We start from the raw sequence: 22803 nt of genomic DNA, 5'->3' as shown, positions 1-22803 counted from the left end.
GGAAAATTCACAGAGTGTGCATGTTCAGAGTCCCAAGACAAAGTGCGGGAGGAGGGGTCTGCAGATAATCAAATCAGGCTGTGATGGTTACAGAACTGTCCCTAGGTTTACTGGAAGCAAGAAAAGGAGAAATGTTGAAAATATGAAATCCAGGTGTTACTCAGAAGTGTTTCAAACCAGACAAAAGTACACAGGCTCTTTTTACTAGTGGATCACAGAAAGAAGCTGGTCAGTCTGTATATTTCTACTTCTCCTTGTAGTCGGAGTCAGCTGGGGCTGTGAAGGTGCTGGACCAGTGCCTGGAGGCTGTAATGGGCTGGATGAGGGCCAATAAACTGAAGCTGAATCCTGATAAGACGGAAGCTCTGTGGATTGGTGGTTCCCAAGTCCGGGAATTGGGTAAGCGACCTGTTCTGGATGAGGTGGCGCTCCCTCTGAAGGAGCAGGTCCGTAGCTTGGGAATACTCCTAGACCCATCATTGTCACTGGATGCCCAGGTGGACTCTGTGGCACGGAGTACTTGGGGTCAGCTTTTGCTGATCCGCCAGCTACGGCCTTTCCTGGACAGGGACAACCTAGCCACAGTAGTGCATGCACTAGTAACTTCCCAGTTAGACTACTGCAATGCACTCTACGTGGGGCTGCCCTTGAAGATGACGCAGAAGTTGCAGCTAGTGCAAAATGCAGCAGCTAGATTGCTCACTGAAACATCCTATAAAGACCATATAACACTAGTCTTAAAAGAATTCCATTGGCTGCCTATACACTTCTGGTCAGAATTCAAGGTGCTGGCAGTGACATTTAAAGCCCTAAATAGCTTGGGACCATGGTATTTGAGGGAGCGCCTCTCACTATATGCCTGCCTGAGATTTGAGATCTATTGGAGGAGCCCTTGTCTGCGTCCCACCAATGTGAGACACATTATGGTGGGACATGGGAGAGGGCTTTCTCTGTTGTGGCACCCTGGTTGTGGAATGCCCTCCTTTTGGAAGTCCAACTGGCGCCAACAATGGCTTCATTTCAGCACCAAGTTAAAACATGGCTCTTTATCAAAGCCTTTGAGAGCCAAATTCTCCAAATTACACATAGTTTTAATTGTTTTTGTGAAGGAAGGCTGAGGTCCACTCAGCGCCCCTGCAGTGTAGGCCCAGGACCAAACATCCTAATTCCCAGGCAGCCACCTCCCTGGCCCTGTCCTTAGCCAGGAAGCGCCAGCCCTTTGATAAATAAAACCACGCACACACGCTTTAAGGAGAAAGCAGGTTTATTTTATTTTTATTTTTATTTATTACATTTTTATACCACCCAATAACCGAAGTTGTCTGGGAGGTTCACAAAAATTAAAACCATAATAAAACATCCAATAGTCTAAAAACACAAATACAAAATACAGCATAAAAAGCACAACCATGATAAAATCACGCAGCAGAAATTGATATAAGATTAAAATACAGAATTAGAACAGTAAAATTTAAATTTAAGTTAAAATTAAGTGTTAAAATACTGAGAGAATAAAAAGGTCTTCAGCTGGCAACGAAAGGAGTACAGTGTAGGCACCAGGCGGACCTCTCTGGGGAGCTCATTCCACAGCCGGCGTGCCACAGTGGAGAAAGCCCTCCTAGTTGCCACCTGCCTCACTTCCTTTGTCAGGGGTTCATGGAGAAGGACCCCTGTGGATGATCTTAAGGTCCGGGCAAGTACATATGGGAGGAGGTGTTCCTACAAATAACCTGGCCCAAAACCGTTCAGGGCTTTGAATGTTAATACTAGCACTTTAAATCGGGCCCGGACCTTGACTGGCAGCCAATGAAGTTGTAAAAGGACTGGCGTAATGTGGTCTCACTGGCCAGTCCTGTTTTGTACCCTGTTTTGTACCAGCTGAAGTTTCCGGACCGTTTTCAAAGGCAGCCCCACATATAATTCATTGCTGTAATCCAAACGAGAGGTTATCAGAGCATGGATAACTGTAGCTAAGCTATCTCTGTCCAGATAAGGGTGTAGTTGGTATATCAGCCTAAGCTGATAAAAGGTGCTCTTTGCCACTGAGTTCATCTGTGCCTCAAGTGACAGTTCTGGATCCAAGAGCACCCCCAAACTATGGACCCAATCCTTTAGGGAGAGTGCAGCCCCATCCAGGACAGGGCAAACATCACCTCGCCGGACAGATGAACCACCCATTAGCAGTACCTCCGTCTTGTCTGGATTGAGTTTCAGTTTATTAGCCCTCATCCAGTCCATTACCGTGCCCAGACACTGGTTCAGAACAGCCACTGCCTCACCTGGGTTTGATGAAAAGGAAAGGTAGAGCTGGGTATCATCCGCATATTGATGACACCTCAGTCCACATCTCTGGATAAACCTCCCCCAGCGGCTTCATGTATCTGTTAAACAGCGTAGGGGACAAAATAGAGCCCTGTGGAACCCCATGGCTTAGGAGCCACGGCACAGAGCAATAATCCCCCAGCACCACCTTCTGGAATCGGCCATCCAAGTAGGAGCGGAACAGTACCTCCAACTCCCAGCTCAGATCATCTATCCAGAAGGATACCATGGTCAATGGTGTCGAAAGCCACTGAGAGGTCTAGGAGAACCAACAGGGTCACACTCCCCCTGTCTCTCTCCTGGCAAAGGTCATCCCACAGGGCGACCAAGGCAGTTTCTGTTCCAAAACCAGGCCTGAAACCCGATTGAAATGGATCTAGATAATCCGTTTCATTCAAGAGTGCCTGGAGTTGTCCTGCAACCACCCGCTCAAGCACCTTGCCCTGGAAGGGGATGTTCGCCACCAGCCTATAGTTTTTAATGTCTTCCCGGTCCAGGTTTGGCTTTTTCAGGAATGGTCTAATTACCGCCTCTTTTAAAGAGGCTGGCACCACTCCCTCCCTCAAGGAGGCATTTACAACCTCCTGGACCCAGCCGGCGAGCCCCTCCTTATTTGATGTAGTAAGCCATGAAGGGCAAGGGTCAAGAAGACAGGTGGTTGACCGGACTTGGCCAAGCACCTTGTCCACATCCTCAGGCCTCAATAACTGAAACTCATCCAATAAAACCGGCCTAGACAGCACTCTGAACACCTCTATTAGTGGAACTGCATTAAGTGTGGTGTCCAATTCAAGACGAATCTGAGCGACTTTATCTTCAAAGTGCCGTGCAAACTCATCACAGCATGCTACAGAGGGTTCAGCCATCTCACACCCTGGCCCAGAGTGTAACAGGCCATGAACCACCCAGAAAAGCTCCGCCGGACGACACTGAGATGATGCAATGCTGGTGGAAAAGAACTGTCTCTTTGCCACCCTCTGCCACAGAGTAGGCTCGATAGTGAGCTCTAACCTGTGTTCGATCAGACTCAGCATGAGTTTCCTCCAGCTGCGTTCCAGCTGTCTCCCCTCTTGCTTCATTGCCCTCAGCTCAGGTGTATACCAAGGAGCTGGCCGGGCTCTGCTCAGAGGGAGAAGACGCTTCGGCGTGATCGTGTCAACCGCTCGAGTCATCTCTGCATTCCACAGAGCAACCTGGGCTTCGACAGGAGCACCAGCCATATCAGCAGGAAAATCCCCTAGAGCTCTCTGGAGTCCATCCGAGTCCATTAGCCTCCGGGGGCAGACCATTTTAACAGGCCCCTCCACCCTTGCAGAGGAGAAAGGCTGCCGAGAGCCTAAACCTCAATAGGAAGTGATCCGACCATGACAAGGGGGTGGATGTTAGTTCCCCACTTCCAGCTCACAATCCTCCTGTCCAGTCGAGAAAACCAGATCAAATGTGTGTCCTTTTGCATGTGTTGGGCCAGTGACATGTTGAGACAGCCCCATGGTTGTCATGGCACCCATGAAGTCCTGAGCCGCTCCGGATACAGCAGCCTCGGCATGGAAGTTGAGATCCCCCAGAACCACCATCCTGGGGGTCCTCAACACCAGGTCCGAGACAACCTCCGTCAGCTCAGGCAGGGAGTCTGTGGGGCAGCGGGGTGGACGGTACACCAGCAGAATCCCTAATCTGTCTCGAGTACCCAACACACAGTACAAACACTCAAGACCAGCACTCGAATGAACAAACTAAAATCTAACTCGGAAGGCTCTGGTCAGGCAGCGAAAGCTGAGGGGAAAGGAAAGAAGGGAAAGTGTAAAAGAAGGTTAGCAGCAAGCAATCACACCATAAAACCATTAACCCTGTTCTAAAACCCGCTGCACCCGCGGCCAGTCTCCCCTAAAGTATCCAGACACTTAAAACCCCGGCTGTGGAATGCCCTCCCCTTGGAGGCCCGATTGGTGCCAACATTGATTTCATTTTGACGCCAAGTGAAAACATGGCTTTTTAACAAAGCGTTTGATGGTTAAACTCACTGGCACATCGTTTTAACTGCTTTTATTGCTTTAAATTATATATTGTTTTTACTTGGATCATGGTTTAATTTGTTTTTAACTGTATATTTATTGGTTTATAATGTATGTTTTTATCTGTACGCCACTCTGAGATCTTAATGATATAGGGTGGGATATAAATGTTTTAAATGAATAAATATTTCTATATGTGGTAAAAAGGGGGGGGGGAAGCAGCACACAGGAAAATCCCTGCTGCTATCTCCAGTCTGAGATAACAGTGGGGATTTGGGTGGCGCTGGAAGGAGTAGCGCCTTCCAGTGCCGGCCAAGTGATTTCTTCTTTGTGGTCTCTGTGCATCACACATATGGGCTTTGCGCCTGTGCAGAGCTAGTTCTGGAAACTTCACAAGCTGAGAACATTTTAGGGAGGAACCCCTCCCCCACTGTCCACTGAGCATGCTCGGGGTTTCCCGCCCAAACTCCCCAGTTCCTTTTGACCGCTACAGAGTTCGCAGCTCCGTGAGACTTCGCCTTAGTATTTCCTCCTTACCTTTGCTGAGAACTCTCTTTTCTTCCTGATCTCCTTTTTTTCTTTTATTCCGTTCTTGTTCCTCTTGTTCATATTTTTTTTAATACACACACACACACACACACACACATACTATCATTATTTTTCTCTGATATAGGTAGATCTTGCGACTCTCGCAAGTTTTGTTGTGCTTATGGCACAGAAAGACTTATTTAAAAAGTGTGCCCAGTGCTCTCAAAAGATCTCCTCCACAGATGGACATTCTTTATGCTTGCTGTGCTTAGGAGAGGCACATAAAGTTGAATCTTGTTCTTCCTGCCTCAGCTTCTCAAGACAGGCCCATAAGAACCGGGCAGATCGCCTTAGAGCAATACTTTGGGAGAGGGCATTAGCCGCTGTTGATCCACCAAGATCTGCCACGGCTCCATCCACTTGTGGGTTAATGGAGTCGATGCTCCATCCACCTCCGGAGATTCTGTCCCGGAACTCTGCCTCAAAGGAATTACCAGCCTCTAGCCGCGCCTCTTCTCTGACTATGGCAAAGAAATTGTCGAGAGCAAGGGAGAAGCGGGCGGGGGACGAGCCCTGAAAAAAGAAGAAAGCTAGGCACTTGGAAAAAGAGCATTTTCTGACCTATCCTCTCAGTCCCCCGAGATTCAGAAACATTCTAGCACACCATTTTCGTACATGGATACTCATCACTACAGACACCTGGGTATTGCACATCATACAACAGGGCTACAGGACCACCTTCGTAAGCGCCCCTTCTTGCGGAATCATGAAGAATATCCCCGCCTCTCTTCCCCTCATACAAGAGACAATCTCTTTATTGGAGAAAGGAGCCATTCAACGGGTACCCCCTCACGACATCAAGAACGGGTTCTATTCCCGATACTTCGCAGTCCCGAAACGGGACGGGGGCTTACGCCCCATATTAGACTTAAGAGAGCTAAACACCTATATTAAGACGACAAAATTCCGGATGACCACCTTGGCGGCTATCCTTCCCCTCCTCCACGGCTGTGGACCTCAAGGACGCCTATTTTCACATATCCATCCACACAGATCAACGCCACTTCCTTCGATTCATAATAGGAGAAGACATTTTTCAATTCCAGGTGCTCCCGTTTGGCCTGGCCACAGCGCCCAGAATTTTCACCACGCATGGCCCCCGTGTGCGCATTCCTCAGAACCCTAGGAGTCGAAATATACTCATACCCAGATGACTGGCTCCTTGTGGCCAAATCGCAATTGGAAGCCCTAAAGAACACCGCGATCATGGTCAACCCTCAGGTCGTTAGGCCTGTGCATCAACGATCAAAAGTCCACACTTCTCCCCACTCAGCGCATCAAATTCTTGGGGGCAATCCTAGACTCTACCTTAACCAAGGCCTTCCTATCACACGACAGGGCAACCACATTATTAATGCTTGCTCGTACCTTACGTCACAGGACTGTGTCAGTGTTCAAAGTTCAAAGACTTCTCGGGTTCATGGTAGCTACTGTCAACGTCATACCCTAGGCTTGCCTCCACACGAGACCCCTCCAGCTGTGGCTTCTTCAGAGTTACAATACGATGAACCCTCACCGCTGCAGAGAACCAACATTATGCAGGGTCTAGACTGTGCCCCCACCCCCATCAAGGCCTCTAATCAAGGCCTCTAATCAAAGGTCCCAGGGCCTTTGGAATTCTGCAGACAGAATGAAACACATAAACGTGCTAGAACTCCAGGCTGTCAGTAAGGCTCTACTTGCGTTCCAACGCATCCTGTCAAGCAACAACATACTCATACTTATGGTCAATATGTCTGCGGTTTGATACATCAGCAAACAAGCAGAACCTGCTCAACGGACCTGATTATGTTGACTCTAGAGATCTTCCACTGGGCTATCACCCAAAATATTACCCTGTCAGCGCCCCATATTGCAGGATGGAACAATGCCTTGGCTGACAACCTCAGCCGCCATTTTATCGACGACCACGACTGGCAACTGTTGCAACCTGTGTGCACCACGATTTTCTGTTTGTGGGGCCATCCATCAATAGACCTTTTTGCCTCGTCTCACAACGCTATATGCTCCCGCTTTTGCACACGAGCAGGCCTGGGAGCGTCCTCCATGGGAGATGCTTTTCAACTCCACCGGTCAGGTCCCCTGCTCTACCTGTTTGCCCCAGTACCTGTCATCTCCAGAATCATAGTAAAACTAAGGAGGGACAAGTCAGATGCCATACTAATCGCGCCTTGGTGGCCCAGACAGCCATGGTTCATGCCTCTACTCAGACTATCCTTAAGGGAATACATCAGATTGCCCAGATGACATGATCTTATTTCTAGGGAATTGTGTTGCGTCTTCCATCCAGAAATGGACATGCTACAGCTGACAGCTTGGAGAATTTGACGTCACAGCAAGAATCCCTCTTCCTGCAACCTATATTAGCCGTCATGCAGGCTGCCAGAAAACTGACTTCACTAAAATCCTATTCCAACAAATGCCAAGCTTTCTGCAAATTTGCTGCTACTAAAGCATCCAACCCTACTTCAGCCTCTATTTCTGTGATTCTACAATTCCTTTATTCCCTTTTTTGAAAAAGGCCTTAAGTACTCCTCTCTTCGAGTTTATTTAGCAGCCATTTCTGCCTCCCATGTCACTGTAAACGGTTTTACTGTTCATACACCCTCAGGTCAAACGCTTCATGAAAGGTATGAAAAATATGCTCCCTCCAATACGTTCCATCGTTCCCCAATGGAGTCTCTCGGTAGTCTTAAAGGCCCTTTCATCTAAACCATTTGAACCTATCATGACATCGGACCTCTGTCTGTTATCTCTTACAGTAGTTTTCTTAGTTGCAGTAACTTCAGCCCGCAGAGCGTCAGAGTTATGTGCATTACGCATTAATCCTCCTTACCTGACTTTTCATATGGACAAGGTTGTCCTACAACTGGACCCAGCGTTCCTTCCCAGGGTTGTTTCCTCTTTCCACCTCAACCAGGACATCACGTTACCAGCCTTTTTTCCATCACTGTCATCCCCTTTGGAAAGTATGCTTCATACTCTAGATGTCAGAAGGGCCCTGGCCTTCTACCTGTCAAGGACAACAGCATTTCGTAAGTCCCAACACCTCTTTGTATGCTATGGAGGTCACCAAAAAGGACTACAAGTGTCGGCACAGAGACTTTCATCTTGGATAGGCCAAACGATTAAGTTGGCCTACGAAATCGCTGACATACCTCTAACTGGCCAAATTCTAGCTCTCACTCCAAAAGGAGTATCTACTTCCACAGCCTTCGAAAGGGGGGTCTCTATCCCAGACCTGTGCAAGGCAGCCACATGGTCAACCCCACTGACATTTGTCAGACATTACCGATTGGATCTCAGGGCCCGGAGAGATTGCACCTTTGGACGTGCCGTTCTTTCCTCCATCCTGTGACGGTTCAGCTGACACCACCCTCCACCGGTAAGTCAGCTTGTTATTTGCCCATATGTGTGATGCACAGAGACCACAAAGAAGAAAGACTGGTTGCTCACCTGTAACTGTAGTTCTTCGAGTGGTCATTTGTGCATTCACACAACCCATCCACCGCCCCCACTAAAGGTGTCAACCTGAAACGTAGTGTTAATTCTCAGTGGGACTGCTTGCGGTCTCGGAACTGGGGAGTTTGGGCGGGAACCCCTGAGCATGCTCAGTGGATGGTGGGGGAGGGGCTCCTGCCTAAAATGTTCTCAGCTTGTGAGGTTTCTGGAACTAGCTCAGCGCAGGCACAAAGGCCATATGTGTGAATGCCCAGATGACCACTCGAAGAACTACAGTTACAGGTAAGCAGCGTGTCTTTCTTGCATTGCACCACCTGAAGTTGGGGGATCACTCGTAGTGCACATGTTCAGCCGTCAGGGAGGATGTAGAGCAGGTATATTAGGGAGGGTGCAGTACAGGCGAAGTGTCCCCAAACTTCGGGCAGTTTTGCCTTCCCACATTGAGGAGGACACAGTGTGGGCAAAGCAACAAAGTGCCACTGACCTAGCTGGCGGCCGGAGCACTCTAGCCACAACCTGGGTTAGGGCATCTTTGCCCATGCTGTGCCTTTCTGCATTGGGGAGGATGAGGTACAGGTGAAGCATCCTGGTTGGGTTGGGGCAACTTTGTCCATGCTGCGCCTTTCCTCATTCGTGAGTATGCAGGACAGATGAAACCAGTCCATAGCTGAAACATTGGCTAGAGTTCTAGCCCCTGCTTTGGCCAGGGACTAGATGCCATCAGGGGGCAGGAGATGTGGTTTCTCCCCTGACATTTGGCCCAGAAAGGGCCAGTTGAGGAGTCCTTCAGCCCCCCACCCACCAAAAAAGTGTTTCCTATTCCCCCTTTTCCCCGCCCCCAAATGTGATGTGTGATGGGGCGGCAGGAGTCCAGCCTCAGGTGTGTAGTAATGCAAAGTTTGGTACCTTCAGCTGTCTGGCATGTTCTCTGTTCAGATAATGTCCTCTGTTCAGAAAGGGTTGGGTTTATCCCACTTCCCAAGAGCTGCACGTTATAGATACAGGTATTTCCTGCTATAAACCATCTTCTCAAGTTTCGTCCATATGTTTAATAGAACCTGCGTAAATGTGTAGAGGATGAAAACAGAATTAGAGAACAGGGCCACAAGCTGCAATCTGGCTTACTCTCATATGGATGGAACGTGAGAATAATGCTAGAATTATCTGAAAAGAGTTTACAATGTTAAAATTACCCAATTCAACTGGTATTGTTCCCACTCATTATGTTACCAATCAGTTTTATGAAACAATGCATTTTTAGAAATGGAAAAATTTCCATGGAAAACTATAGTGGTATAATTTTTTTTCTGGAAAATGTCTTCTGCTCCAGCTCATAATCGCAGAGAAGCAGCAAACATGCAGTTTGGTATGTGAACCAATGCAGTTTTTGTGAACCGCCCAGAGAGCTCCGGCTATTGGGCAGTATAGAAATGTAATAAATAAATAAATATGTTTGTGAAGCGCGGCACTGTTGGGTTTTAAAATGTGCTACATTGCTCGGGTCCTGCTGCTTTGGTCATTGTCAAGACTGGCTTGCTCATAGGCATTAACATTCCCCCCCAAAAGTGGAAACAAAATCATCAGAGGGGCAGACTGTCTAATCTTTGATTTCTCTATTTTTTAGCTCGAGTAAAACAAATGGACCTCGGCAAAGCTAAAACTTTTGTTGGCACATGCCCAGATATGTGTCCAGAAAAAGAGCGCTACATGAGAGAGACGAGAAACCAGCTTAGTTTCTTTGAAATGCTCCCAGGAACTGACAAGGTACTAGTAAAGAAACACTTTCCATGGGAAGATGCCGCTTACTGGGACCCGTTCTAAGAACAATTTTGTTGGTGTTTGGGTTTGAATACACTGTGATGTTGCAGCCAAAGCAAGATCTGAGTTCTCTTCTTGCTGTGTTGTAGGCTCTTGGCATGATTTTGTGGTGTATGACTTGGATTGTATTCTTCGTGTCTACAATATCCAGCCAATAAAAAATCATCAGTGTGTCTTCCCCATAACATACACACACAAATAATGAATGGTCCTCTACCTATCAGTAGGATTAGCAAAGCAGGATCACTGACAGACAAGTAAGGACATCTACACGTGGTATTTCCTTAGCATACAGAAAAATATTAGGTTATACATTAATTTCTCTCCCCCAACCCTTCCCAAAAGCCATCTAGGCCTGAGCTCTCTAGGTGAGAGATGTTCAGGGCAGTTGAATGTCAGGGAGGGGGCAGGAAAATAGGGAGAGAAAACTGGCCTGATCAAGCCGTGATCTAATAGATGTGACTACAGATCTGTCTCTTGACAGCAACCAGGCTCCCTGCCTCTCCTGATTTTTATTCTGTTTTAAACTTTCACACACACACACACACACACACACACACACACACACACACACACACACTGTGTATGTGTTTTAACAGATTGGCATGCTACAAAGCAAAGGGCTACCTTTCAGCACGATCTTTACTTGAGATCAAAAGAGTAGTTTTGTATTTTGGAGCTCAACCCCCACCTCTGCCTCATACTTGGGTTCTTGGGCCCAGCCTTGGCTATGTACAGGAGAGTCCCTTTGTTATTTCTGATCTGAGACTGGAGATAACATGAGGCTTCCTCTCCCTTGGTCATGGGCGCCATTGGGATGGGTCAAGATTTCAGAAAGGGAGGCGGAGGGGCCTTTGGAGGGTGATCAACCCTCTGTAGGCTGGATTTGGCCACCCCTTAGGCCAGAGGTTGCCCTCCCCTGGGCTAAACAGTGGACTAAAAATAACAATAAAATCCTACAACTCCCAGCATGGCCGAGCCAGCAATGCTTCATTTTCTAAGCACTCTTGCCTGGGTTATGATCTATAAAGTGCTGGTTATGATCTATAAAGCCCTATATGGTTCGGGTCCAGGTTATCTGAAGGACCGTATTCTCCCATATGAGCCTGCCTGTGCTCTGAGATCTTCAGGAGAGGCCCCATCATCATCATCATCAGAGGCACACATGATGGGTATGCAGGAGAGGGCCTTCTTAGTGACTGCTCCAAGGTTCTGGAACTCCCTTCCCAGGGAGGCTAAACTGGCTCCCTCCTTGTTACTTTTGGAGGCAGGAAAAGACCTTTTTGTTCTGACAGACCTTTGGGAATACTTTGGACCTGTGTTAATGAACTGGATTTTTTAATTATTTGTTAATTGTTTTTTTTAATTGTTTTAAAATGTTTTTAATATTACAGTGGGTTTAATTCTATTTTAACTTTTGTAAATTTTAATTGCATATATTTTAATTTTGTAAACTGCCTTGAGTCCCAGTATTGGGGAAAAGGTGGGATATAAATAAATCTAATAATAATAAAATAATAATGGATGCTGCTGTTTTTATACTGTTTTCATGCCTCTGATGGTTTTTAAATTTTTAATATTTTTAATGTTTACTGTTTTTAGCTTTTGTGAACCGCCTAGAGAGCTTCGGCTGTGGGACGGTATATAAATGTAATTAATTAATTAAATAAATAATAAATTAAGGCAATATAGTGGGCTTGGCATAGCAACAAGTCAACACAAGATTCAAAAGCCAGCTTCAAGCCATCATTTCAGATTCTGGTGTATTGGCTGCAAATAAATTGTCGTTGATCATGTGGGGTTGGATGTACAAACAAACCACAGTTTGTTTGTTTATTTATTTATTTATTACATTTCTATACCACCCAATAGCCGGAGCTCTTTGGGCGGTTCACAGAAATTAAAAACATTAAAAGTATAAAACAACAGTATAAAACCATAATATAAAATACAATGTAAAGTTAAGCTAAACGAAGTGGTTTAGCATTTCATCTGAATGTAACCATTAACAGTTATATGTTAATTTTCTCAGTGAATAAATATTGAGAGATGTAAACAGTGGCCAATCTTTTGCAGGTCTTCCCTTGTGTTGCAAATGGAACATGGCTGAATAAAGTAGGAATTGTTCTTGTGCTACGTAGTTCATTTTTATTTTCTCTTGCTCAGGTTGACCATACAGCAGCAATTAAAGAATACAGTAGGTCTTCAGCAGATCAAGAAGAACCTTTACCACATGAACTGAGGCCTTCTGAGGTGTTGAGTATGACCATGGACTACTTAGTAACTCAAATTATGGACAAAGGAGGAGGCTGCTACCGAGAGTGGTACGATTTTGTGTGGAATAGAACTCGTGGGATAAGAAAGGTAACTGCTCTTTGGGTGAGGCCCTTGATTTGACAGACTGCAAAAAGTAGTTATTTATTAGATTTATCCAAAGGAGAGTGGAATCATGAAGGTGATATCAGGCAATGCTATTTCATATTCACTTGAATGGGGTGGTGATGAAGAGATTTCAGTATGTGGGGGAGTACAAAGTTTAAAAGTCTTCTCTCTCTCTCTCTCTCTCACACACACACACACACACACACACACACACAGAGCAATATACTGTATATAAGAGCATTGTTTTGATTACATTTTATACCTGTAGCTGTATTACCAATATATCCCAGAAAGGCACTTTTTTTTAAGCAAACAGATTTGTGCTTTAAGCATGCATACTTGGATTCCACCCTCAGCCACATATATGCTGATGGGGTCTGAGCTGGTGGTTACTGACAAAAAAAGCACTTTATCGCTTAGTTGGTAGTAGCCTGATGTTCATCTGTGACCAGTGGCTGGTTACCACAAGTGAGAAATGTGACTGTGTTGTTTGTATGACTGAGTGTGGGTTTGAATGGTAAGTGAGTGCATAGATGGTGTAGGTAAAGATGTTTTTGGGAAGCCGTGATGCAGGGACACATGGAGGGGGAGCTGCTATTCCAGTGATTTGGGGCGGAAGGAAGGGGTTGCAACATCAGCGTAGAACGGGTTTCAGGTGTCTTCACACTGTTCCCCTTCTACTCTCCTCCTCTAGTTCTCATGTACCTGGTAGCTCATCCACTGAGCCCTCCTTCCTTGTGGTGCTACTCTTTAATGCCAGGTCGGTCCTCAATAAGACCTCTCTTATTCATCATTTAATCCTGGATGAGAGGGCTGACCTGGCATGCATTACTGAGACTTGGGTGGGTGAGCTGGGTGGGGTTGATTTGACTCAGCTCTGCCCATCTGGGTACTCAGTGCAGCACCAACATAGATTGGAGGGACGGGGTGGGGGGGTCGCCGTGATTCATAGAACTTCCATCTCTATCACCAGGAAACCACTCCATCTTGGAGCAGGCCTTGAAGGTTTGCACCTGGTGTTGGGCCAGAGAGACAGATTGGGCATGCTGCTGGTATACCGCCCACCCTGTTGCCCGGCATCCTCCCTGACTGAGCTGGCAGAGGCAGTCTCGAGTGTGGTGTTGGAGGAACCCAGGACGGTGGTTCTGGGCAACTTCAACTTTCATGCTGAGGCTGTCTCTGGGGCTCCGGCTCGGGACTTTATGGCTTCCATGACAACCATTGGACTGTCTCAGTTTGTCATTGGCCCAACACATAAAGCAGGGCATACCCTTGATTTGGTTTTTGCTCCAAGCTGTGAGATGGGTAATCTGAAGATTGGGGGGGTCCAAGTAACCCCATTGTCATGGTCAGACCATTTCTTGGTGAGATTTGAACTCACGGCGTTACTACCCTCCTGCAAGGGTGAGGGACCCATTCGGATGGTCCGCCCCAGGAGACTGATGGAATCCAATGGATTTCTGAATGCTCTTGGGGATTTTCCAGTGGAGAGAGCTGGTGATCCAGCTGAGGCCCTAGCCTCACTGTGGAATGGTGAGATGCGGAGGGCCATCGACTTGATCGCACCTGAGTGCCCTCTCCGGTCCTGTAGAGCCCGCTCTGCTCCTTGGTATACTAAGGAGTTGCGGTCAATGAAACAGGCTGGACATCGGCTGGAGCGCAAATGGCGCAAGACTCGAAGCGAAGATGACCGAGCACGCTGTAGAGCGCATAATCGTGCCTATTGCGTGGCAGTGTGGGCAGCAAAGAAGGCTTATTTTGCTGCCTCCATTGTGTCCTTGAGTAGCCGTCCAGCGGAGCTCTTCCTGGTGGTCCGGGGGCTGCTAACATCCTCCCCAGCAAATGGGGCCCTGGCTCCGTCAAGGACCCGCTGTGACCTTTTTGCATCACACTTTGAGGACAAGATCGCTTCTCTCCGCAGCGAGCTTGACGTTGTTTTTAGTGCAGCTCCAGTTGAGGTGTCTGATGCCACCATCTGCCCAATTTTGTGGGATCAGTTCCAGTTATTGCGGCCTGATGATGTAGACAAGGTGCTTGCAGCAGTGCGGCCGACCACTTGCCCTCTCGATCCCTGTCCCTTCTGGCTTATAAAAGCAAGCTGAGGGGGTCTGACTGGGTGGGTCCAGGGGGTGATAAATGCTTCCCTCTGGGAAGGGGTGGTCCCTGCTGTCCTTAAGGAGGCAGTAGTGCGACCACTCCTGAAGAAGCCCACCCTGGACCCGATGGTATTAGGCAACTACCGCCCAGTTGCAAACACTCCTTTTTTAGGGAAGGTACTTGAGAGGGTTGTGGCAGAGCAACTGCAGGCACTCTTGGAGGCTACTGATTATCTAGATCCATTCCAGTCTGGGTTCCGATCTGGTTACGGGACTGAATCAGCCTTGGTCGCCCTGATGGATGACCTTTATCGAGAGAGGGACAGGGGGAATGCAACCCTGTTAAACCTGCTCAATCTCTCGGCGGCTTTTGATACCATCGACCATAGTATCCTCCTGGATCGACTCTGTGGGATGGGCATCGGAGGCACTGTTTTACAGTGGTTCCGGTCCTACCTACGGGGTCGTTTTCAGAGAGTAGCATTGGGTGACCAGTCCTCGGCCTCCTGGCAATTGAGCTATGGAGTGCCGCAGGGCACCATCTTGTCCCCAATGTTATTTAACATCTATATGAAGCCGTTGGGAGCGGTCATTAGGGGATTTGGAGCTAAATGTCATCAATACGCTGATGACACGCAGCTCTATCTCCCTGTGACAACTGAATCAGGTGAGGCTGTGCAAGTCCTGGACCAGTGCCTAGACTCAGTAATGGGCTGGATGAGGGCCAATAAACTGAGACTAAATCCTGGCAAGACGGAAGCCCTGTGGGTGAGTGATTCCCGAGTCCGGGAGACAGGCTCATTGCCTGTTCTGGATGGGGTTGCTCTGCCTCTGAAAGAGCAGGTTCGTAGTTTGGGGGTACTCTTAGACCCGTTTCTGTCGTTGGAGGCTCAAGTAGCCGCCACGGCTCGGAGTGCCTTTTACCATCTTCGGTTGGTTCGCCAACTACGGCCTCTCCTGGACAGGGATAGCTTGACCACGGTGGTACAGGCATTGGTAACCTCAAGATTGGATTACTGTAATGCGCTCTGTGTGGGGCTGCCCTTGAAGCTGCACCGGAAGCTGGAGCTAGTGCAGAATGCTGCAGCTCGGCTGTTGTTTGGAGCTGCCCCTTTCCAGCATGTAACTCCTCTGCTGAGGGAACTGCACTGGCTGCCTATTCGCTACCGGGCCAGGTTGAAGGTTCTTGTACTTGTGTACAAAGCCCTAAACAACTTGGGACCAGGATACCTGAGAGAGCGCCTTCTCCCCTACCAACCTGCCCGGTCACTGAGGTCATCCAAGGGTCTACTCCTGGTGGTTCCACCTAGATTCATCCTCCGATTGGAATCCACCAGGCGAAGAGCCTTCAGTGTGGTGGCCCCCCTCCTGTGGAACTCCCTGCCTCTGGAGGTCAGGCAGGCGCCAACCTTGTACTCCTTTCGGCGCCTCCTGAAAACATCTTTATTCCAAGAAGCCTTTCTTTAACATGCAGCCTTGGATTTCTGTGTTGTTGTTTTTTGCTTCTTTTTAAATTTTGTTTTAACTGTTTTATTCTGTTTTTATTTTCATTTTACCTTGCACACCGCTCCGAAATTTTTTCAATGAGGAGCGGTATATAAATATTCTAAATAAATAAATAATAAATAAAAAAAGAGATCTTGGGATTGTGATGAGAGTGAGGGCGGGGGTGGGCTGTGAGTGCAATCAGTTGCTAGGCAGATAATGGAAACCGATGTGCCGGCTGGAGGAGAGTGACAGCAACGGTTTTGACCACTCTTGCCAAGCAACTCTGTAGGTGACCAAAATAACCTAGGGTGACCACCACACAACACAAAAACCCATGATGGTTTAAATAACCCACTCTGAGTGGGTTATTTTGGCTAAATAAGCCATTGTGGGTAGAACCCCCCCCCCAACTCCTGACAGATGACGCAATAACTCAAAATGGGCCCATGCCCTTGCTCAGCCTCACCATCCAAGTCTTCCAACATGGAGTGGGCATGCTTAGGTAAGCTTCCAGAGTGGTGGTGTGCAGCACCTCCCATTCCCCCCCCCCCGTTCTCCCACAATGGGTCCTGGTGGTGGCAGTGGGTGCTGGGGCCCTTATGGGGCCAGGAGGAGCAGGCAAGTTGTACTGTGGCAACATGTATCCATAGGGAGGCATGCAGGGGGCTTGTGACTGTCTGATGTGAAAGGCTCCTTGGAAGGCCATAGCTAACGTGCGGATTGCTTCGTATGGCGGTCCATGGCAGCCGTTTGCTCCCGAAGGGCTCATTCAATGGCAGCCATGGCCATGGCCTCCCTATGGTTGTGCAAGCCTGCACACAGAGACTCCCCCGACTCCCTTATGGCCTATGCAGACGTGCATGCTCTGCATAGCCATGCACGCTGCTCAGACTGTCAGGATCCACTCCTTGGCACATCTGCTCTCCTCCTTGGTTATCATGCGTGTGAAGAGCTCGTGGATTCTTGCTCCAGCGACCTCTGTGGCTGTGACAAGGTCCTTTGCCATCTGCAGCCTGTCTGCTTTGTGCTTGTTGCGCATACGGCCACCCCTCTGGGTGTTGGTAATTGGGTAAGCATCTAGAGCAGGCAGCAGGTGGTGAAGGTGGCTCCTCTTTGAGGGCCTGTGGCTCATGCATTTCTTCATTCTGCTGTTGTGTACTCTCCTCCATATCCTCGCCTATGGCCAAGGCTACTTGCCTTGCTGGCTCCATCATTGAGCACGTCACCCTCTGTGACAGTGAATCCTACGAAGGTGTAATTGCTGCGCTATGTAACGATGCATTTCAGCTCTTCGTGGGAAGGTGACAGCTCAGGGGGCATGATCTGGGTGACCTCAGTTAGGGCGATGCACTCCATTTCATCTTCAAGATCAGGTGTAACTGTCACGGTCTGCGTAATAGAGTCCAGGATGGTGCATGCTGTGGTGTCCTGCTCCGCTTCCTTGCTGAGCTGCCTGGGTGCCACTGTGGGCTGCAGTACAGGGGTGGCAGGCATCACCTCGGGACTGACTTCCATCTTCTCCTGCATTTCTGGGGGGAAAGCCATCTATACTGCTCCAAGAGCCCCATCATGTGCTCCACATGGACGCTGCTCCTTCTGCACCAGCTGTGGGTGTGAGGGTCTTGGGAGGGGATCCCTCTGCAGACTTTCTGGGAAGATGGGCTGTGGGCATGCAGCCCCTGGCAGAGGGTCTCCTTGAAAGTGGCTGAGGAAAGCGTTTGGGCTGTTGGTGCTGGATGAGAGGGTGGCAGGCGAAGTGCTGCTGGAGCAGACCAGAGTCTGAAGGGTATAGTCGCTGTGAGGGGCTGGAAGATCCACTGGCCGTGCCTGTAGGCAAGGGGGGGTGCGTGTGTAGGTGAAGACCTTCTGCTGGTCGGGGCTACTGGAGGTGTAATTCCGAGCTGAGGACTTGGCCGAGGGGCGGGGGGGCACTCATGTTGCCAGGCAGCCACTGCTGGCTTGACCCCGCTACCCATGGTTGTATCCTGGCATGACGTCATGTCGCTCTTCCAGAAGCCATGCCTGCGTCTTTTGTTGTGTGTGAATTCTTTTTCAGCCCATGCAGGTTGTCCTTTCGTTGCTTGGGGGTGGGAATGTAGCCATAGTCCTTCATCAGGCTGGAGAGCCAGGGCTGGAGGTTATCATGCCTGGCAATGGTCATGATGCTCCGGGCCTTGAGGCTGCCCCATAGCTCTATGAAGGCGCCCACCTCTGCTTCAGACCAGTGCAGGGCTCTCAGCTTCGTCTTGGCCTCTTGGGTAGTCTCCACAGGAGATCCAAAGGCCTCTTGACTTGGTGGAGGTTGTCCTGAGGGTAGCTCTTCCGAGAAAAGGGACTGTGGTCGCATTTCCTTGGTCTGGCTTTCTATAATGGCCTGGGCGGTGGGATCCATGCTGGTGACGGTGGCAGTCTTGGGCGTTTTTCAAAAGCTGCAAGGGTCATCTGGCAGGAGGGATGCTTTACAGCGGTGGGGGAGTAGAGATTAGGAGCTGCAGGTAGTTGTGGGAAGTAGCCATTGACGTTGGGGCAGGGAGGGGATGCAGGGCCCTCAGATTGCTATGCATTCTTTCAGAAGTTTCACACAACCACCACTGCTGGCACCAGCAGACTGGGCATTCAGCTTGTGTTGGAGATGATCAGGAGCAGGGAGATGGCGCTGCGGAGCAGTGGGGGGGCTGAGGAGGGGGGCTGTGTGAGGCTGGCTCACCTGTGTGTGCCAGCAGACTGGGCATTCAGCTTGTGTTGGGGACAAGCGGGAATGGGGAGGAGGCAACGGGTGATCAGAGTTGTTGCCCGGGCGTCTGGCATAGCAATTGCTGAGAGGGCGCACACAGAGCAGGGGCAGGGAGGAAGCCTAGTAGCCCAACTGTGGGGGATGAGACATGTAGGGGAAGGGGGCCCATTGCACCCCAGGTAATTAGTCTTGTGTTTGGGAAGGGAGGGGGGTCGAAAGAAGGACACCGGCGTCCGTCAAGAGGATGGTTGCTTTTTGGGGTGAGCCCGTGACAATGTGTTTGGAGCTCCCTGCCCGCTGGGATGTTACGATTTCTTGCTGAAATGGCTGCTTGTTCCTTTTCCCTGTTTGGACACAGCCATGGTCTGACCCTTATGCCCTGCCCTGCCCTGCCATCTGCGGACTTGTCCTGAGCAATTGGGAGCTCACCGTCCAGTGCTTGTCGGGGGAGAAGGGAGGCAGCAGAGGGCATGGCAGGGCATGGGTGCCTGTCAGGTGGCGCTCATTTCGTGTGCACAATGTGGGCAGGAGGGGGGAGGCTGGTGTAATCTGTTGCTAGGTGGATTTCAGAATCGTGTTTTGCCGGCTGTAGCAGAGCAGCCAGTGTGGTTTTGGCCTCTCTTGCCCGGGAACTCTGTAGGCAGCGGAAATAGTCAACTCCACGGCACGAAACAGTCCACGGAGCCCGGTAGATGTCATGATAACCAACAGTTGTGCGAATATTTTATTTATTTATTTATTTATTCGCCCAATAGCCGGAGCTCTCTGGACGGTTCATAGTCAACTCTGCAGAGAGTTAGTTATCTCCACTGTTTATTTCATGGAAATAGTCAACCGTGGGGTGGTTTTTGCCTGACAGACGACACAATAGTCAACCGTTGATTATTTAAGCAACGGTTGACTATTTAAACCACTGTTGGATATGGTGTCGTCCGAACTGAATCAGTGAGTTAAATCACGGCTTATTTAACCCATCCTGGGTTACCGTGACATCCGAGTCAGTAACAGATTCATTCAATAGTCTGGGTGAACAAATCCATTTTTCATTGGTGCCAAAAGCTTGTAAGTCTCAACTCTGACTATATGAAAGAGGATTCCACAATTGGAGTGCCTGCATCGAATCCCAGGCAAACGATGGTCACTTGATCTTTATATCTGAGCAGTTTGTAGTATTTGTGAGCTGTTCAGAAGTTTAGATGTTCTTCTGTTGTCAGAAATGGTGGGGAAATCCCCCCCCCATGTTAGTGTCCCTGAAAGACAGGTAGCTTTGGTGGATTATATAGGTTTTGCAGTCTTACAGTATCTGGAGTTCTGCAGGAAACTTAATAAATAGAACCCGTGCAGGCATTGGCCACAGGAAAAGAACAGGATCTATGCAAGGTTATAGATTTGCAAAGTAATTCTTAGATTACCTCTTTTCTTCCATTTCCTTCTTGGTTCCAGGAAGGTTGAAATATGAAGTGCTTCAACTGTTCACATTCCCTCTAAACAAAACCGAGTAAATCACCTTGTAAGTCTGCCTTTTTTGGCCTAAAATGAGATCCACAAATAAATATAGTACCGTACTTATACCTAGTTCTGGTATTTTCCTGCCTGCTTTGTATACAACAAATTTACTTCACCTTTCCAACATATATATACCCTGTTTCCCAGATTGCAGGTTTCATTTTTCCAACCTCACATGTATATTGAGCCTTTTTTATATATCTTGTAATTATTCACTCAATTTGCAAGACACGTCAGCCTAACCATGACTTATTTAACCTATGATACGCCTTGGCGCTTGCCAGACACCATTTTGAATATGCAACTCCCAATAGGGTTGTGACATGTTAGCTCAAACTGGCCAAACCTGGTCAACCAACCCCTACAAGACACCGAGGATTATGAAATTTCTTTAACCCTTGCATAACTCCCAGTGGCCGGGTTTGGATGACATACGCAGCCCCATCGGGGGTTGCATATTCAAAATGACCCGGCACACTTCATGGCTCTTCATGGATTAAATAAGCCATGCTAAACTCTGTGTATTGTGTGAACTGAGCCATAATGTCAATTTATGCTTCTGTTGCACTTACTTTCCTTGCTAGCACCTGCTTCCTTTAAGTTCTCAATAACCCACATTCTACCTCACTTCTCCTCTTAAACTACTATCACCGGATGAAGGTGAACTCCAAGGTACCTCCCCTACCATCATAGACTTCTTGGGTTGGGATCAAGGGGTATCTAGGACAAATATTGTTGTGTTAGAATTGAATTAGTAGCAGCATTAAAGATGGTAATGTCTTGACTTTGATTATTGCAGCAACATAAAAATCTTTAAAGGGTGCAATGTAAGGCATGCAAATAGAATTGAAGATGTCTTAAGTTTTTGCACTTCTGTGTTTGACCAGGATATAACCCAGCAACATCTCTGCTGTCCTCTGACGGTTTCCTTGATTGAGAAATGTACCCGTTTTCATATCCACTGTTCTCATCATTTATGTGAGGAACCGATGTCATCTTTTGATGCAAAGATCAACAATGAGAACATGACAAAATGCCTCCAGAGCCTGAAAGAAATGTATCAGGATCTTGCAAACAAGGGCATTTACTGCAAGAGTGAAGCAGAATTCAGGGGATATAATGTCCTTCTAAATCTCAACAAGGGGGATATTCTCAGGTGAATCTTTAAATGGATTTGGTCTCTTCCACTGGCAATATTTGGAGAAGTTGTACATAAATACAAAATGGCATGAAATCTTCACTGTTAAGATAAAAAGTTATTATATGATACCGTCATAAAACAGAATTAGAAGAGAGGAAAAATCCACCCAGCCTAATCTGGGGCAGAGCCATCCACTCCTTTTACATTTCAACCTACAAAAGTATAGTGTTTCTAGCCAGTTGTTACTGACAAAGTATCGCCTGTCTTTGGAGTCAACAGCATAGCTGTATTTGTTTTTAAGAGTACCCAAGAAAGTAAATTAATGAAGCGAAAGCCTCCTTCTCAGTACTCCCCACTAATCACAGTAGCACTGATATTCTCTCTTCTTGGAACCATCAAGGGTCTGACTTCTCTTCATTCTAGTAGAGCAGTTGAAGAGGTAAGGTCTAGATAAATTATCCATGTTTACAAACCTGCAGGCAGGACCTTCAACAAAAGCGTGTAAAACGCAGAATAAAACAACTTTTTTTTAAAAAAAAAACACATCTTGAGGCACCTTAAAGACCAACAGATCCGTTAGACTTACACTTTCATCAGCTTCACTACATCAGATGCTTGAATATTAAGTAAAAGGAAACCTGTAAACTGGCTAAAATGCTATTGGATCCAAGAAATATATTCTGTATATAGAGTAAGGGAGCAACCCTATGGCCTGCGAGACAGAGAGTCTAGCGTAAGATATTACCCTAGACCCTAGAGCAAGATATTTCAGATTCCTGAATCCAAGCTCAGAACCAGCGCTTTGACCATGGATCCAAGAATCTGAGCTCCTCTCCCCCTTCCCCTCACAGCTGGCATGGAATGATGCAAAAGCAGAGGTAAAGGGGGTGCTTGGAGGCTTACCAGTATCAAGGGCAGAATCCCATAGGACTGCACCTTAACTCTTGCATTTCAAGACCCTGGGGCAACACAGTTGACAATTATTTTCTTGATCTATGTGAAAGTATGTGTATTTATCTCCCAATCAAAGATAGCTTCATGCATCTGATGAAAGTGGCACTAGTCCAAGAAAAATTGTGCCACGATAAATCTGTATATCTTTTAAGATGCCACAAGACAGCAAACTAATGCAGTTATCCCTCTGGAATAAGGTTAAGGTTAAGTATTAGAAAATAGCTTTATTCAGTTACGTAGGCATTAAAATAAATGTTTGAATACTTCAGGCTCCGTCAGGGTGGTCTCAAATTTAAATGT

At 47.8% G+C, this 22803-nt stretch overlaps 1 protein-coding gene across 2 annotated transcripts in view; it reads left to right on the top strand.

Moving 5' to 3' along the window:
* Positions 1-22803, top strand: part of MCM3AP (minichromosome maintenance complex component 3 associated protein) — a 99069-nt gene that overhangs the window by 17061 nt on the left and 59205 nt on the right. For both annotated transcript variants that reach the window (XM_063116079.1, XM_063116080.1), the window contains exons 7-9: positions 10009-10148; positions 12369-12566; positions 21296-21564. In XM_063116079.1, the coding sequence (XP_062972149.1) occupies positions 10009-10148; positions 12369-12566; positions 21296-21564 (607 nt within the window). The remainder of the gene's footprint in view (positions 1-10008; positions 10149-12368; positions 12567-21295; positions 21565-22803) is intronic.

The sequence above is a fragment of the Elgaria multicarinata genome, chromosome 2 (genome assembly GCF_023053635.1).
Source record: "Elgaria multicarinata webbii isolate HBS135686 ecotype San Diego chromosome 2, rElgMul1.1.pri, whole genome shotgun sequence".
Taxonomy (NCBI): domain Eukaryota; kingdom Metazoa; phylum Chordata; class Lepidosauria; order Squamata; family Anguidae; genus Elgaria; species Elgaria multicarinata.
Note: the sequence above shows the minus strand (reverse complement) of the source record. Positions and strands in the feature narration are given on the sequence as shown.